Source organism: Equus quagga, unplaced genomic scaffold, assembly GCF_021613505.1.
Source record: "Equus quagga isolate Etosha38 unplaced genomic scaffold, UCLA_HA_Equagga_1.0 205_RagTag, whole genome shotgun sequence".
Classification (NCBI taxonomy): domain Eukaryota; kingdom Metazoa; phylum Chordata; class Mammalia; order Perissodactyla; family Equidae; genus Equus; species Equus quagga.
In genome coordinates, this window is record NW_025798762.1 from 165,016 (window position 1) to 182,841 (window position 17,826).

The following is a 17,826-nucleotide window of genomic DNA, read 5'->3' on the forward strand; positions in this document are numbered from 1 at the left end:
AAGTAAATAAATAAATGCTTTCATAAATGGGAGATTTCAATCAGGTTTGTTTAAATCAAGCTATTTGATTTTACGTAAACAATAATATTCTATATTGAATTTTATTTTTAAATTAAATTTTAAGTGAAGTAGGTTTCAGCTACATAGAATATGAAAAAAAAATTTTTAACATCAAAAGCATACCACTTGGCCCAGCAATTCCACTCCTAGGCATTTACTCAAGAGATATGAAGGCATGTCCACACAAAGATTTGTACAAGAATGTAGCAGCTTTATTTACAATAGCAAAAACTGGAAATAACCCAAATAGCCATCAACAGAAGAAGTGATAAACCAAACCTCGGTAATTCATACCATAGAATACTGCTGAGCAGTAAAAAGGAAGAAACCGTTGAACATGCAACAACGTGGGTGAAACCTATGGAAATCAGACTGAGCTAAAGAAGCTAGATACAAGAGAGTGCCTGCTCTATGATTCTATTTTATGCAGCTCTAATATATGATGAAAACAATCAGAACAGCAGTTGTCTCTGGGTAAGGGGCAGGGATTAGAATGGGGCATGAGGGAATTTTCTAGGGTGATGTAAATATTCTACATCTTGATGGGGCGATGGTTACACAGGTATATCCATTTATCATTAAGCTAAGGTATGCACAGTTCAGTGTATATATGTTTTACCTCAAAAAAAAACCCTGCATAGAGGAAATGGGTGGAGGTACAGGTGAAACAATTAAAGCAGAATTTTATCACTGTTAAAGTTAGTTAATGGGTATGGACTTTTATTATACTATTCTGTTTACTTTCTACATATTTGACATATTCCAAAATAAAAAGGTTCAAAATTTGTTGGTGAAATGTACAATCAAAAATTGTTACATCAGAAAAATATACTTCTCAAGCTTTCTCTGTATGCAGAAAACATTTACAAAAATCCAGTGGAGATCCCGAGTCTGTGCTTCACATGGAGAATCTGAAATGGAGCTCATTATTTTTTCCAGCTCCTCCTGCCCCCACCTCCAGCATGCCTCCCTTCTAATGGGCCATCACGGTGAATATATGGTTGTCTCAGCTACCACCAGCCCCCAAATTATCCTTCCCTGGCCCTCTAAATATTTATTTCTCACAAATATTGGTGCAGATGGAGAAATGAGAGCTGCTGCACACACCAGAGAAAACAACTCATTTGACAGACGACCTTAGTCTTTATTCTCACTACTGTCTGAAGACCGGGTGTTTTATGAGTTAATGAGAAAATAAAAATTCACTGTTTTTAAATCTTGACTTTGTAAATCTCATATTCAACTTTTTTAAACCTCATTTTCTTATTTCCCAGCAATACAAAGAGATACAAATTTTCAGAATAATAAAATCCAGCGAATACTAACCAACATCAATTTCTCTACTATGGACTGACATGCTCAGTCACCAAAATGTGTCTTCTTAGTTTTCTAAATTTTGCCTGAGAAAAGTCCTATAGTTTTCCACATAACATGTCCAAGATCAGAAGCACCATACAGACGAAAGAATGAACTCAGGCTCAACCACAGCTATTTACAGATACGTTAATACCCTCCTAGGGCATAATAGGATTATAAGTACACTTGGGTAAAAAACCTTCTTGGGGCGGCCCTGTGGCGCAGCGGTTAAGTTCGTCTGTTCTGTTTCTGGGCAGCCTGGGGTTCGCCTGTTCGGATCCCGGGTATGGACATGGCACCGCTTACCAAAAGCCATGCTGTGGTAGGCGTCCCACATATAAAGTAGAGGAAGATGGGCACGGACGTTAGCTCAGGGCCAGTCTTCCTCAGCAAAAAGAGGAGGATTGGTGGCAGATGTTAGCTCAGGGCTAATCTTCCGCAAAAAAAAAAAATCTTCTTGACAGAACCTCATAAGTGGACTCAAGCATTGGTATCAATCAGTTCTCTATAGTCAGCATAAGATAAAGGCCGAAATTAGCTAAGATTCAAGATCCAAAATTTATATACTTTATAACCTCTACTTACAGATATTTCTACCTAAAAATTCTTTATTTTTATATCTCCCCTGCTAAATTCCAATGAAGAATTTCACATGTTAAACAGCAAATACTTAAAAGGTGAAAATGATCCTTGACGCCAGCATTTTTGTTTGTTCCTTCATCCATTCATTCATTCAACAAACCTATGCATGCCTATGCTTACCAGTACTCTTCTAGGTACTAAAAATACATGTAATTTAATACAATAGGGAACAAAACAGCGTTCATGCCCTCACAGAGCTTACATTCTAGTAAGAGGAGACAGGCTCCTTAGGATGATGAGTGACCTGGAGGAGAATGAGTATGAAAGGGCACGCAGATTCCTATCTCACGTAGCTGGTCAGGAAAGCTTCGTAGATATAGTAATATTTCAGCAAACCTGAAGAACGTGAAGTTCCAGAATTCCAGAGAGAAAGTCCAGGTAGAGAAAACGGCAAGTGCAAAGGCCCCATCCCAAGGCCCCCTTGCAAACTGAAGAAACTGAGAGCCAGCGTAGCTACAGTGGAGCGAGTCAGGGGCAGAGCTGCGGGTGATGGCAGGGGGAGGGGCGGACAGGGGACCCAGGCCTTTGTAGGCCATCTTCAGGATCTGGGCGTGCATTTGGGAGGATGGGAAGCCACTAGAGGACTGTGAGCAGAGATGATCCTATTTAATGTTTTTAAAAACATCACTAGCTGTGTGAGGAGAAGAGATAGTAGAAAACAAAGGTTGAAGCAGGAAGACCGGTTCACCCTAGAGATCACGGCGCGCTCAGAGGACTATTTTAACTTCACTTGTTTATAGGTTGTTTGTGATCTGACTCCATATCCCAATAACTAAACAACAATCAACTGAATTGTTCTCTTGTTTGCCGCGGGCTTGGGGAGCTAGAGTTTCTGAGGCAGAAGCAAGAGTTATCATATGGTACTTTTCAGGCTCTGGTCTGACCCATGGGCTAGTGGCTCCTTCCTCTTGATCGCTCTAATAGGTAAATGGGACAAAAACTCCTAGTTTCCCGAACAATCATCCTTTTCAAAAATATTCCCTCACAAATATCAGAAAAATATTTTAATGTCCACGCTACATACAAAAGATTTCCCATGCCACAACGAGAAGGACCCACAACTAAAATATACAACTATATACTGGAGGGATTTGGGGAGAAAAAGCAGAAAAAAAAAAGATTTCATCTCGCAGTTATTCGTAAACCTCGTCACAACATATCTGTATCACAGTAGTCAAAACACATTAAACGAATATGCCTGAAAGATAAACTGAAATAAAAATATATTGCAAATCATAAAATCCACCAACACTCTCTCAGACTTGTTTCATAGCTAATTTATGAAATCCTTCTCATAATGAAGACAGGCTCTCCAACTCTCCTCTCTCATTTCCCTACGTTTAGCAAATAGCAGCCTCGCGCAAACCATGTTAGCACTTCCAGTTGTAAAAACCCAGGTAGGAAAACCAGCACACACACCACACCTTTCAGGACTCTTAGCCACACTCGAGTGTTATTAGTTGGTGTAGGCACCCGCACACTTTGGTGATTTCATCCTCTGCTCCAAGCACTCTGATAAATTAAATCATCCTGGCTGTGTCACGAATTGCAGCTGGCATGCCTGAGTATTGCTCTTTGATGATGAGCAAGCAGTACAAAATAAGCTGCTGATTCCATTCTTTAAAATTTCATTTTCAGCATCTTGTATCATGTCACTAGGCAGGATTTTAAAACAAAAACAAATGTTATAATTCACGTTGGCTTTTGCAGAAACCTAAGCCCACTTGCCAAAAAATGGATGGGCTTTTCTTCTTTGCAAACAGCAGGCAGCATCTACAGTAGGGAAGGGACTCGGGTGGTGGGTGGGGAGAGGCTTTTAAAAGGGATAATCCAGCTTTCTGCTTACCAGGAGAGCTTTAACGGGGAGGGGGAACAAGGCAGGAAACCAGGGACTGTTCCAGCCACATACACTACAGCGTATTTCCTCATCCTCACGGAATAGTGTCAAGAATCTGCCTCATTAAGTTCTCCTAACAAGTGAGGAGATTCCCCTCTCCAGGGGCAAGCTCCGCCGTGCTAACGTCAGTACCGACTTTATCTTATCTGCCCCCCTCCTCTTTTCCCTTTCCTTCAATTGCAAACTCCTATTTCATTTTGTTTTATTATATCTTATTATACTGAAGGCATTCTTGCAAACTGCCTTAAACCCTTCCCGGGATAAGAAGAGATAGAAACAGATAATAAAATAAATCAAGATTTCTTTCTCCAGGTCTAAATTTAAATACAACAGGCGGGGCGAGACGGTGAAAAGGAGTGTGTGGGTGTCTGTTGCAAGATTTTTCAGTCTCTAGGGGAGAAAAGGATAAAGAGTAGAATGCTAAAGGGATTTGAGAATGTGTGTGTGTGTGTGTGTGTGTGTGTACAATATGTGTGTGTGTGGGTGGGTGGGTGGGGGTGTGTGTGTGTGTGTGTGTGTGTGTGTGTACAGTCATTCCCAGGGCAGAAGGAAGAATTCAGAAAGAAGGGAGGGAAGAGAAAAAGATCAATGGAGGCAGTCACTCACCCCTACCCCTCCCGACCCCTCCCCACCTTACTGCAGAGCTCTGCGCTTCCCAGAAAGCTCATCACCCAAAGGGCAGATTCCCGAAACCAGAGCACAGCCTGAGTCCTGGCCAGGCAGTCTGGGGAGACTGCGGAGATGGGGATGGGTAGGACAGGCCATGGGAAGCGATCTAGGGAAGGGGCGAGGAAGCCAGGGACACCAGATGAGCTCTCCGGCGGAGATGGAAAGGCAGGGCCGGGCTGCCGGGACCTACCTGGAACAGTAACGGTGGAGGATGCCCCAGGCACCTCTGGCCTCTCCTCCTCAGCCTCCTCCCGCTGCCGTTGCTGCTGCTGTTGCTGCTGCTGGATGAGGCTGAGATCCGAGCGGCTGAGCTCGGCTCTGGCGGCCGCGGGGACCAGCTGTGCCTTCAGCAACACCGCGGCCAGGCCGAAGAGCAGGGTGCAAGGGACGCGCCGGCTGAGCCTCGCCATGGCCGAGAGCCAGAGGGCCGCGGCGGCATATTGCGGGGCTCCGGGCGGCGGCGGGCGCCAGGGCTGCGGGCTCCGGCAGCGCCCGCTTGCACGCTCCCCCTCGCGCCGTCTGCCTCGCACACCCTCAGCAGGAGCAGGAGGAGGCCGGGAGGCGGAGGGAAGCAGGAGGAGGAGGGGGAAGGCAGCATCCTCCAGCACGTGATGCGCGGGGCGGGGCGGGGCGGGGCGAGCCGGGCGCCCCGAGCAGATGCTCGGTTCTCGCCCGCAGCCGGGCTGCTGCGAGGGTTAGTGCTCCGCGCGGTGCTAGGGTGGTGTGCTGGGCGGAAGCCGCCAAGGATCAACGAGAAAGGAGTCCTTCTGCGGGCTGGGAGACCTTCAGACCCTCCAGCCCCTACCGAGGCTCCGGGAAATTTTACACAAAGTGGAATAAAATTCCCCCCCACCTGACCCTGAAGTAGAGGAGAGGTGATAGGTTGATTACCTTCCTACAACACTTACCGCATCAGTGGCTGAAAAAGCTAGGGTCTCCTAACTAAATAGGCTTTGCTCATCATGGCCATCATTGGTTAGCTAGAAATTAAACTGTGGCTCTCCAGATTTTGACTAAACTTCCTTTTTCTGCCCAAGTGGGAATCTCTTTCTGTATCATAAAATATTCTTATGTACATTTTGTATAATTGGTAGCCTACGTTTTTCATTTGTTCAAAACATATTCTACTAAATGCGCACTAGGTGCTTACAGTATGCCAGCCTTTAGTCAGGTGTTTGGAACAAGCAAGATACAACCCCTGCGTTCTAGGAGCTCACTACCTGTTAGGGTAGAGGAACATGTAAGCAAATTATAATCCAGTGTATGGTTGCCACTGGGGAAACACTACGTGTAGAGGTTGCAATGAATTGGAAGAAATTATGTGGGATACGGAAGGGGGCTATAAAATACTCGGGAAGGTGGAGTTTAAAGAAGAATAAGAATTCCACACATAGCTGGGAGCAATCGGGTCATCTAAAAAGTAGAGCAGCATGGGGGGCGGGGGCGTGGCGGTGCGCGCGCGCGCGCGCTCGCACAAAGCGCAAAGGAGTTTAACAGCACAGTGTGCTTGGAAAACTGTGAGCAATGATTGTGACAGAGTGACAGTGTTTTAAATTGAAAATGAGACTGGAGATCAGATCACTAAAAAAGTAATAGCGGACGCTTCTATGGTACTTCATATGTGCCAGGCACCATTCAAGCACTCTATATATGTTAACTCTTGTAATAACCTTAGATGCTATAATAAATTCAAGTAAATTTCAAGGAAATTGAAATTTACGCTGCAAGTGACTGTGAAGTAGTGAAAGAAATTAATCAGGAAAGAGACTCGCCACCAGTCTGCTTTTTAGAAGGATCATTTTGCTATCAGCATGGAAGATTGATTACACAGGGTAGATCAGAGGAGAGGAGACCAGTTCAGAGGTGTTTGCAAAAGCCCATGAGGAGATGGCCAAGGCTTTTGAGACTGGAAAAGAGAGGAAATGAGTGAGACATTCAATATTTAGGGCTGGAATCAACAGAGATGGCTGGCTGGTTGGGTGGGTGGGTGGGGAAGGGAGAAGGAGAGAGATGAGTGTGTCTAGTATAACAGTCAAATTGCCAGATTCAGATCCTGGGTGGCTGCTTAGAACATTATCAAGATTAACTGGTAGTACAGCCTGCGGAATAGGGTGAGAGGCCACAGCTTGTTCAACTATAGTCTTTTTGCATTTGCAGTGCCTGTGGGACATCTCATAGTCTAATGTAAATGTGATCTGACTGCGACCTTGGTCAGTCACCATCATTCTTGATTCAGCTGATTTGGCTATTGGACAATCCGTCTCCACTCTCACCATTCTTCTGTGTGTTTCTCCCACAGTTTCCAACTTGCTGGAAAAGAACAAACTTCTCAATAGTGGAAAATTATTCTTTGATCAATGGTATAAAAATAATGCCTATAGAACCATAAAGTAAAATAATAATAATAGGCATTTTACATGCATTATCTCTTTGTATCCTCAGAGCAATCCTACAAGTTAGCTCTCATCCTATTTAGCAAATGGAAACACTGGCAATCAGAGAGGCTACTGTCTCCCCAAAGCTACTCTAATATGTGACTCTAACTGCACTGTTTGAAACTTTTACCATGAGCTTGTATTGCTTGTTTAGTGATGTTTTAGACAAAAATAAAGTATGGGGGCTACATAATTTTTGGAAAACAGATGCCAAAGTGTGGGTTCTCGCAGTGAATGCCATTGTTCCATCATGGCTCTGCCTCGCCTATGCGAGCAGGAGCTATTGGGGGAGGCTGAAGGCAGAGAGCCTTCACTAGTCTCACCAAGCTGTTTTTGTTGCATTTTCTTCCAATTTACCTCTGCCTGAAAGAAAGGAGAAAATGGAAATGGCTCCAAAAACCTGACTTGCAGGAAGAAAGGAAGGCTTCCAGGATTTCTGTCCTTCTGCGTTATGGTGGCCAAGTCATCTTTAACATATCGGAAGCTGACCCTCCCGAGGCAAAGCCGCTGATTACACAGCCCCCGGTAGAGGGTGGACGTCAAAGCCTTCAGTGCTATGGACTGTTTAAAGAAATAAGTTTTGTCGATCAACATGGTCTTGACATAGTTTTTAAATGCCCCATTGCTCATACAGCTTATGCCTAACTTCTGTGCAATATACAAATCTATATTATCTGATGCAATCAGGGCTAGTAACTGGTGAATCAAAAAAGATGGTGAAGAAACATAAAAATCAATATATCTTAAATATATTTTAAACTGCTTATTTTATCTTAAAATAAGTAAAAGCAGATTCATTTACCAATCTTTTGATGTAGGGCTAAAAATTGAGGGTTTTTTTGAGTATCTAACCACATCCTAGGGTTTGAAGTCATAAACCACCATTACAGTGCACCCCTATGATTTGCAGTTTTAGTTTAAGTGGAAGGCGTTCTTAAAGACTCTTGACAAACAATGTGAGTGCCAATTCCTTCTATTTTCAATTTTTTCCCAAATGTTTGCAATTTTCTCACTCACTATTAAACTTAGTTTACATAGAAAAATGCACTTTGCTCAAGTTTATATTTCATCCATTCCTTATAACACATAGAAGTGACAAAAACAAGTTTGTGAACAAGCATAACTGACTTAGCACACACACCAACTGGTGGGGACAAAACCAAGCGGATATTCAGGAAGGTGTATCCTGCCACCTGCGTGTGCTTCACGCGTCAGTCAGTGTGATTTACAAAGAAATGGAAGATGCCAGTTGATCTAGGACATTATTTTCAGTTTCCTAATTCATGATACTGTTCATGCTTAGTACAATATAACCATAAATGTTAGAACTTCTTCATTTTTATAAAACTACTACAAGAGCCACCAGAAAGCAAAGAATAATACTATGCATATATAATATATTAATTCTTCCCTGCTTGAAATCTACCAGTACCCCCCCCCACCCCACTGTTCTTGGCACAAAGTCCAAAATCCTGAACAGACTTACAAAGCCCTTTATAATCTATCCTCTGACCACCCAGGCTCATCTTTTAATATTTCTTACATAAACACTTACACAGAGAGAGAGAGAAGGGAGTTTTCTTATTGCCTTGAACTAGACTGATTTGGGTTGCCCCTAGACCTTAACATACTGATTTCCTCTGCCTGGAACTCTGCTCCTCACCTCTTTAACTGGCAAGCTCGCATAGAGCCAGAAGGTCCAGCTTAGATATGACTTCCTCCAGGATACGTTCCCTGGCATCCTTAGCTTTGATTAGGTACTCCTGCTTTGAGCTTGCAGGACACCTCATATTTCCCCTTAGGACTCTGTTATTTAAAAAGGATACTTACTTGCCTATATCCTCACTAGCGTAGGTTCCACAAGGGTCAGGGCCATCATGTTCACAGCTGTGTCTCCAGCTCCTACCACAATGCCTAACACTGATTGTTTGATTACTTGGTTGATTAAATCAATAAATCAATTTTATGAGGCAGAACTATTGGTTAATGGAGGAGAGCCCTGGAATCAGGCTGCTCTGGTATCTACCACTCACAGCTTTGTGTGTGATTTACAAAAGATTTGGGCCTCGGTGTTCTCAAGTGTATAGTGGGAGAAATAATAGAGCCTAAAAGAGGTAAAAAAAACCGACATAATGTAAAATTAGAGTTTCTTGCTATAGAAACTGTTCAGTAAATGTCAGCTGTTACTTCTTTGGTTAATGTATGCATGTTTATTCTGTTTCATTTATATATATTTTATAATGTATATAAAATTTCATATTATATGTAGTCAATTCTCATTTTTCTTGTTAGTTGTGTTCTATAAAGTCACTGCAAACACTAAAGTAGCAAATACTGAACCATTGCTCCTAGGAGGAATACAGTCTGGTTCCTGCCAGCCTCTGGTCATAACATTTTTATCAACTGAACAATACATAACCTTGTTTTATGTGCGTTTCTGTTTAAAGACACCTTATTTATTATATATTGCAGTGCATTAATATTGAGCTCACAGCCAACAGCACTATAACTCATGCCTGAAAGAAGCTTATCTAATGCATGTATTTTCTCTGTAAGGCACAGCACAGCCTTCTTGGGTTTAGGAACAGTGACAGCTCTTCAGCACTATAATTGGGGGCTATTTTAAACAACAAAATCTCCAATGAAAAGTACAAAACTGAAAAAAAAACTGGCACTAAATAGACCATAAAAAGGACCCTTGTATCTAGTATGAGAGCCGAAAGAAGGAAGAGCATCACCTCATTTGAACTCAGCTGGGCATATGTATGTTGGGCAACTCAAATTTTTCACTGCTTTGCACATTTCCAGGAATAACCATGAAAGTACTGATTTGGGCATTATAAATACATTTTAGCAAATAGGCAAATTTGGAAATATGGAATCATGAATAATGAGGATCAACTGCATATGTTTGTGTGTGTAATATATATAATGTATTTCTTTTGGTGTACATAAGAAAGACTGGATAAAATACATTATTGGGAGCCGAATAACTCTGGAAAGAAAATATGAATGCTATCAAGGATTAAGAAAGAACCCACCCCTGTAATTCCAGGCTCCAGGACTGCCCCAGGGCTAGGCTGGCCCCTGAGCCCCAGGCAACAGGCTAGCACCTTTGGACACAGCCTCCAGGCCAGCCTTCATGGCCCCAAACCAGGCCTGCCCCAGTGTCAGAGCGATCCCTGTGGCCCCAGGCTCCAGGCCCTCTCCCCACCAATATCTACAAATCAATCAGTGTGATACATCACAGTAACAAAATGAAGGACAAAAGTCATACGATCATCTCAATAGATGCAAAAAAAGTCTTTGACAAAATTCAACACCCTTTTATGATTAAAAACAAAAACCTCTTAACAAATTAGGTATTAAAAGGATGCACCTCAACATAACAAAGGCTGTATATGACAAGCCTACAGCTAATGTCATTCTCAATGGTGAAAAGCAGAAAGCTTTTCCTCTAAGATTAGGAAGAAGACAAAATTGCCCACTCTGACTACTTCTGTTAAATATCATACTGGCAGTCCTAGCCAGAGCAATTAGGCAAAAAAAAAAAAAAAGAGATAAAAAAGCATCCAAATCAGAGAAGACATAAAATTGCCTCTGTTTATAGATAACATGGTACTAGATATAGAAAATCCTAAAGTCTCCACCAAAACTGTTAGAACTAATCAATGAATTCGGTAAAATTGCAGGATACAAAAATCAACATACAAAAATCAGTTGTGTTTCTGTACACTAACAATGAACTATCTGAAAAAGAAATTAAGAAAACAATCCCATTTACAACAGCACCAAAAAACAACCTTAGAAATAAATTTAACCAAGGAGATAAAAGATCTGTGCACCGAAAACTATAAAACATTGATGAAAGAAATTAAAGAAGACACAAATAGTTGGAAAGATACCCTTTGTTCATGGATTGGAAGAATTAACATTGTTAAAATGTCCATACTTCTCAAAGCCATCTATAGATTCAATGCAAAGCCTAGCAAAATTCCAATAGCATTTTTCCCAGAAATAGAAAAAACAATCCTAAAATTCATATGGAATCACAAAAGAATGTGAATAGCCAAAGCATTCTTGAGCAAAAAGAACAAAGCGGGAGACATCGCACTACTTGATTTCAAAATATAGTACAAAGCAATCGTAGTCAAAACAGCACTGGGCTGGCCCTGTGGCTCGGTGGTTAAGTTCACATGCTCCCCTTCGGTGGCCTGAAGTTTGCCAGTTCGGATCCTGGTCACAGACAGGACATACACACTGGTAATCAAGCCATGCTGTGGGGGGATCCCACATAGAAGAACTAGAATGACTTATAACTAGGATATACAACTATGTGCTGGCGCTTTGGGGAGAAAACAAATTGGCAACAGATGTTAGCTCAGGTGCCAATCTCTAAAAAAAAAAAGAAGGGCAAACTGGTACTCTGAAAACTATGAAATTTTGTTCAAAGAAGTTACAGTGGATCTAAATTGATGGAAAAACATCCAAGGTTCATGAATCAGAAACGTAACATTGTTAAGATGACAATACCCCCAAAGTGACCTACCGAATCAACACAATCCTTATCACAATCCCAGATGACTTCCTTGTAGAAACTGACAAGCTGATTCTAGAATTCACATGGAATTGCGTGGGACCCCGGATAGCTAAAACAATCTTGAAAAATAAGAACAAAATAGGAGGACTCATATTTCCTGATTTTAAAGTTTACAACAATCCTATGGAGGCCCGCCTACGGATAGGTGCCCTGGAGCCTACGTGGATGAGAACTTCACCGCCAGAGCCCTTGCCTCCACAGGGGAGACCAGGATAAGTGTCAAACAGACTCACTGGACTCCTAGCTGGCTGCTGTTTTGTAGAATGCACAGATTTGGCAACAGCTGGGAAGTGTTTGCATAAAATTAATGGGAAACATCATCTAAGAGGCACACCTGCAAAATGTTTTAAAGTGAACTATGCCACTTGTAGGAAATAACCAAATAATAGCCCTGAGTACTGCCTCTTTTGCGGGAGGGTCTGATCCAAGATGTGGATGATGGCAAGATTTTAGAATTCTTCATCTACATCTGCCGCTCCTGTCAGGAAAGCAAGGTGGTTTTGGATGAGGGCTATGGTTTTGTGAAACCATTGGGCTATGGTTTTGTCAAATTCACGGATGAATTCACAGATGAAAAGTGGGTCATATGAGTCAAATAGCTACTAAACCCTGGGTTTAGAGGCCCTTCCCAGGTGACAGGCATGTAAATCATTAAGATTCTCTGAGGTCAGAAAGGATGTATTATCTGCTTTATGTCAAAAAGCGATAGTTTTTTGGAAATTTACCAATGAACGGGAACAGAAGCAAACCCTTACAAAGTGCCAGGAAGCAGTGGGACGGGGGTCTAAACTGGCGCTGCTGAGCATAGCAGTCCCTCACGTGAGCCATGTGGAGCTGGTGGAATACAGTCAGATGTGCAGTTACAGCTACAACCAGTATTACCAGCAGTACCAGAACTACCACTCCCGGTGGGGTCATGACCGGAACACAGGCAGCCACAGCAAACAGTTCCTCCCAGTGTGGCCATACCCAGAGTACCATGCAGACATATTGTTCCGCCACATGCCCAGCCGAGTGAGCAGTGCCCGATACGTTGCCAAGAGACCAAAGAAAAGACCTAGAGACAGCGAACAAGACATAAGGGTTTATTGGGAAGTTCCGTACAGGGAGGGTCCAGTGGCAGCCAGCTGGACTGAAATGGACACAGCTACCGGCCCCTGAGAGAAGCTTGCTTAAGTAGGCAGAGGAACAAAGGCTGCATGCTTGCCAAGGGGGACTGTCCCTGTATGACCTGCATTCCAAGGACCAGAGCCCCATGCTCCGCCCCCCGCCCTCCCCACCAAGGGCCTCCGTGTTCCCTCAGATCTCAAGGGTCTTTGTGCTAACTCTCCAATGAGAAAACAGCTGGGTTAACCAAGCCCAGGACTGTTATCATTGTGAGTGCTGGTACATAGCCCAGACAAGGAGCCTCAAGGACACATGGTCTTAAAAGGGCACACCAGCTAGTGCCCCTACACATATGAAGAAGTTGCACTCGATCGATGACCCCGTGCCACAGCTGGGTGTCACTGAGGCCAACAAGGAGTTCATAGAGCAGACTGAGGAGCTGTATGATGCACTGATGGACTGTCACCGGCAGACCCTGTACAACTGTCTCCAGAGATCCCCACCATGACGTAGCCAGGACAAAGGAGAAGCCAGAGTGGGCCATGAGAGGGAGAAGGCAGACTCCTTTTGAAAAAAAAAAAAATTGCAAGAACTTTGGCTTTTCTGAAAATATGATTTGTAAGATTTTAGCGATGAACTGTTTCACTAAATTATGAATATTCCTGAAATACTGCTGCCTTCGTTTGTTAGTAAACCATTTGAGTTTGAAAACCAAGGGACCAACTGTTGAAGAGGGTTGAACAGGTTCAAATTTGTATTTCTTTAGGGGCCAGCCCGGTGGCGCAGCGGATAAGTTCGCACGTTCTGCTTCTTAGTGGCCTGGGGTTCGCTGGTTCGGATCCTGGGTGCAGACATGGGACCACTTGGCACACCATGCTGTGGTAGGTGTCCCATATATAAAGTAGAGGAAGATGGGCATGGATGTTAGCTCAGGGCCAGTCTTCCTCAGCAAAAAGAGGAGGATTGGCAGCAGGTGTTAGCTCAGGGCTGATCTTCCTCAAAAAAAAAAAAATTTGTATGTCTTTGAACAAGAATCATTTGCCCAGGTAGGACTATCCATTCTCCTGGAGATAATAACAGTTTGGGATTATTAACCAAAATAGGTCATTCAAACAGCTACTAAACCCTGGGTTTAGAAGCCCTTCTCAGGTGACACGCATGTAAATCATTAAGATTCTCTGAGTCAGAACACGTGGATTATGTGCTGAGCGTCAAACCGTGGGCAATTTTATCCAAGGCATTTCAGGCATCCTCCTTCCTCCAACAGATTTGCTCTAAGTCTGGTGACTGGGTAGAGAAGAGTTCATTAGGCATTCCAGCTGGGATAGGCCAATGTGTGACAGGAAGTGATGGAACCAGCTAAACCTAGACCAAAAGGCTCAAGACTTGGGGGTTGGGGGGGGACTCAGAGAGTGTAGCCATGAGGCACAGAGAATTATTCACAGACTTTGAAACCAAATGGAGTTTGCTCAGCTGGATTTTACAATTGCTTTGGACCAGTGATTTCCTTTTTTTTTTTTTCCCTTTTTTTTCTTTTTTGAATGAGAATGTCTATAATTATTGTAATATGCCTGTTGCACCATTGTATGTTGAAAGCACGTAACTTTTTCTTTAGTTTCACAGGTCCACATATAGAGAATTGTATCCCAGGATGGATCATAAACCAAGCCTCACCCATACCCAGTTTGGATGATTTAAATAATGAATTAGGGACATTCAATCTGATGAGATGAAGAAGGGATTTTGGTCTTTGAGTTGACGCTGTAATGGTTTGATTGGGGGGACTTTGGTATGGGTTGAATGTATTCTGCATATGAGACTGATGCGAACCTTTGAGGGCCAGAGGTGGACTGTGGTAGACATAATAACACCCCCCAAAAGATGCCCATGACCTAATCCCTGGTTCTCTGAATGTGTGACCCTTCAGGGCAAAAGGCCCTTGCAGTAATTTAAAACTACGTCATTGTCCAAGGCACGAGAAAGTACTGAGGCTCACCCAGTGACCAAGCCTGCATGGATCTAGGGGAGGCTATGGAGTGAGGAGGGGAAGAACTGGCTGTGGGGAATTAGAGGTGAGAAGGGACTGTTTCTGTTTCATGCGTAAACCAGATTCTCAGCTCTGTTACTGAGTCACTCCTATGCTGCAGCTGCTTTAGGATTCCCTTGAGCGACCAGGGCTGTGCAGCAGGATCGACGTGCCACTAGTTACTGCTGTGTCGTCTCTATTCCTTGCAATCACTGAATACCTGAGGAGTGATTGAGAGAAGACCCTTGAAGTTGAGTTTGGTAATTTAGCACCACATGGTGGGAAGTGTGTGGCTCTGGTTTAGTCGTAAAGGAGGCTCAAGTCGAAAAGTCAAAATTGGTATACTGAGAAGTAGGAAATTTGCTCATTCTTTAATAAACTCTTCCCTTTGGTTTCCTCACTAAAGTATACTGAAAATTGCAAAATCATCCACTTGTCTGCCAATTAGGTGAGAATACCTCTGAGTTTTAAAGGTGTTTATGTCACTTCTAATCTCAAAAACAACTTTTTCTTTTGGAGGAAGATCAGCCCTGAGCTAACATCTGCTGCCAATCCTCCTCTTTTGCTGCGGAAGACTGGCCCTGAGCTAACATCCGTGCCCATCTTCCTTCACTTTATATGTGGGACGCCTACCACAGCATGGCTTGCCATGAGGTGCCATGTCCACACCTGGGTCCCAAAGCGGTGAACCCCGGGCAGCCAAAGCGGAAGGTATGCACTTAACCGCTGTGCCAACAGGCCACCCCTCTCAAAAACAACTTTAACTGCACTGTTCAAAGAGGAGAAAATTTATAAGCCATCAGAACGTTCTTGCCTATGGGAAGTTCACCATGTACCCTATACAAGATCAAGAATAACTCCTATTACTCAGGTAGAGAGCATAATTCTCCAAGTTAAATACCACCACTGATAATGTGCATCACTTAGTGCTTTTGAGGGATAACTTTGTAGTAACTGTTAATAGTCTGAATACAAGATTGACTAAAAAGCAATGCCTAAAGATTCCATTTCAACACTCCAACATCTGAGAAATGGTGTAGAACTTTGAGATTACTTCAAAATAGTTTTTTTTAAAATAACACAAATGTAAATTATTCTAAGTTCCAATTCAAAATCTAAACTCCTTTTATTAAACCAACACCAATTTACATATTTATTATGCTTCAGGAGATGGGGCTGACAAGGAAAGGGACCCAGGAGGTAAAAGGGAATCTAACCATATAACTCTCTAGGCAATTCAGAACAGGTTAGAAAGTGAATAAAGATATTACTTGGAAAAGGATTGGTGTTGCACCAATTGATATGCAGGCATTTCAGCCTATTCACTAGATAATAGCAAATCCATTTTATAAACTGTGAACTAGCAATCTAGGCAGTGTTGCACAGCAGAAGGCAAGCTGGACTAGGAATCTGAATATGTAAACTGAGGTCCCAATCCTGACAGTTACTGCTTTGAACAAGTAAGGAACCTTCTGGGCATCATCAACAGTGTGAAGGGGTGAGGTAAACCCCTCCTGATTTGTGGGTTTCGGCGTTTGACATGGTGTCCGTGGATGGTGTTCTTTGGATTGTCCTGTTTGGGGTTCACTGAGCTTCCAGTCTTGTAGGTTGCTATTTTTTTAATCAAATTTGGAAACTTTGGTTTCAAATATTTTATCTGCCCCATTTTCTCTTTCCTTTCTTTCTAAGACTCCTTGTGCACCTTGTTAGATTGTCCCACAGGTTCTTGACAAGGCTTTTATTTTTTCAATCTTTTTTTCTTTTTTTTGCCCTCTGTACATCACTTTGGATGAATTCTATCAATGTAAGTTCATTGATCCTTTTTTCTGTTCTGTCTACTCTACTTTTAATCCCCCTCTGATGAATTTCTGATTTTAGATACTGTATTTTTTAGTCCTAAGGTTTCCACTTGAGTCTATGTTATTAGTTTCCAAGTTTTTCCCGAAATGCCTACCTTTTCACCCCAAACTTCCATGTTTTCCTGTATAGACTCTGACATATTTATCATAGTCATTTAAAGTAATGTCTGCTGAATTGTTTGTGGGTCTGTTTCTATTGACTAATTTTTCTCAAAACTATGGGTCACATTTTTCTTTCTTCTCACTTACACACACACACACACACACACACCATTGTGGACGATACATTGTAGTCTTTAGGTTGTGGTATCTTCCTCTGAAGGTAACTGCCTTTACCAGCAGACAATTAAATCATAGGTGGATCACCTTAAACTTGTGGAAGCTTGGTTTTATGCTTTGTTAGGGCGAGCCCCTTTGGTTTTCCCCTTTGTCCTAGGGTGAATTAATCAATCTTGGGATGTAGTATTTATTCCTAAGCCATAGATCCTCTGGAGTTTTAATGGAAAGACTGGGGTATTCTCAAGCTCCTGTCACCTGGTAAGACTTGAACTCCAAACTCATGTTCCTCCTGCAGTGGACAGTGGCTGGAACAACTGCTCAGCTCTTTCAACCTTCCAGCTGTTGTTTTCCTTTTGGGCTCTCTGGAGTCTCACTAGAGCAGAATCAGGGTCAGGGTGGGCCAAGAATTTTAGGCGAAAATATTCTCCCTCTTAGAACGTGGCTCCTTCCTTTCCTAGATTTCACCCTCAATTTCTAGCCATGATGGCAGTGCCATCATTTCAGGAAATGAGAGGGCATTTTTCTGTTTGCATTCTCTCTATACAACAGAGAGCAGCCACAGAGAAAAGCGTGGTTCCCTTCCTTAAGAGTCAAACCCTCCCCGGTTTCCACCTGCTTTTGGTAACTTCAGTGTCTTCAAAAAGTTTCTTTTTTTTCCTTCTTAGTTTGTTCATTGTTATTGGACACAAGCTTCTCTACCATTATTGGAATTGGAAACCCTTCTTAAATTTTAAATATCTGTGATTCTATGACTTGTAATTGGTGTGTTTTCACATTAGGTTTCCTTTGCTCTTCTTGTATTATCTTTTTCCAAATAATTAACTCTTAAGAATTCAGACTTTCAGAGAGGTGTGTCACCAGTTTGCGGTCATCCTTTTAGTGCATTATTGCTGGCT

At 42.6% G+C, this 17,826-nt stretch overlaps 1 protein-coding gene and 1 pseudogene across 1 annotated transcript in view; one reads left to right on the forward strand and one right to left on the reverse strand.

The window, feature by feature from the left end:
• Nucleotides 1–5,112, reverse strand: part of LOC124233562 (protein FAM171B) — a 61,183-nt gene extending 56,071 nt beyond the window's left edge. The window contains exon 1 of the mRNA XM_046650706.1: nt 4,815–5,112. Coding sequence (XP_046506662.1) covers nt 4,815–5,034 — 220 coding nt within the window. The 5' untranslated portion in view covers nt 5,035–5,112. The remainder of the gene's footprint in view (nt 1–4,814) is intronic.
• Nucleotides 5,113–5,235: 123 nt separating this feature from the next.
• Nucleotides 5,236–13,274, forward strand: LOC124233563 (tRNA selenocysteine 1-associated protein 1-like; annotated as a pseudogene).
• The last annotated feature ends 4,552 nt before the right edge of the window (nt 13,275–17,826 follow it).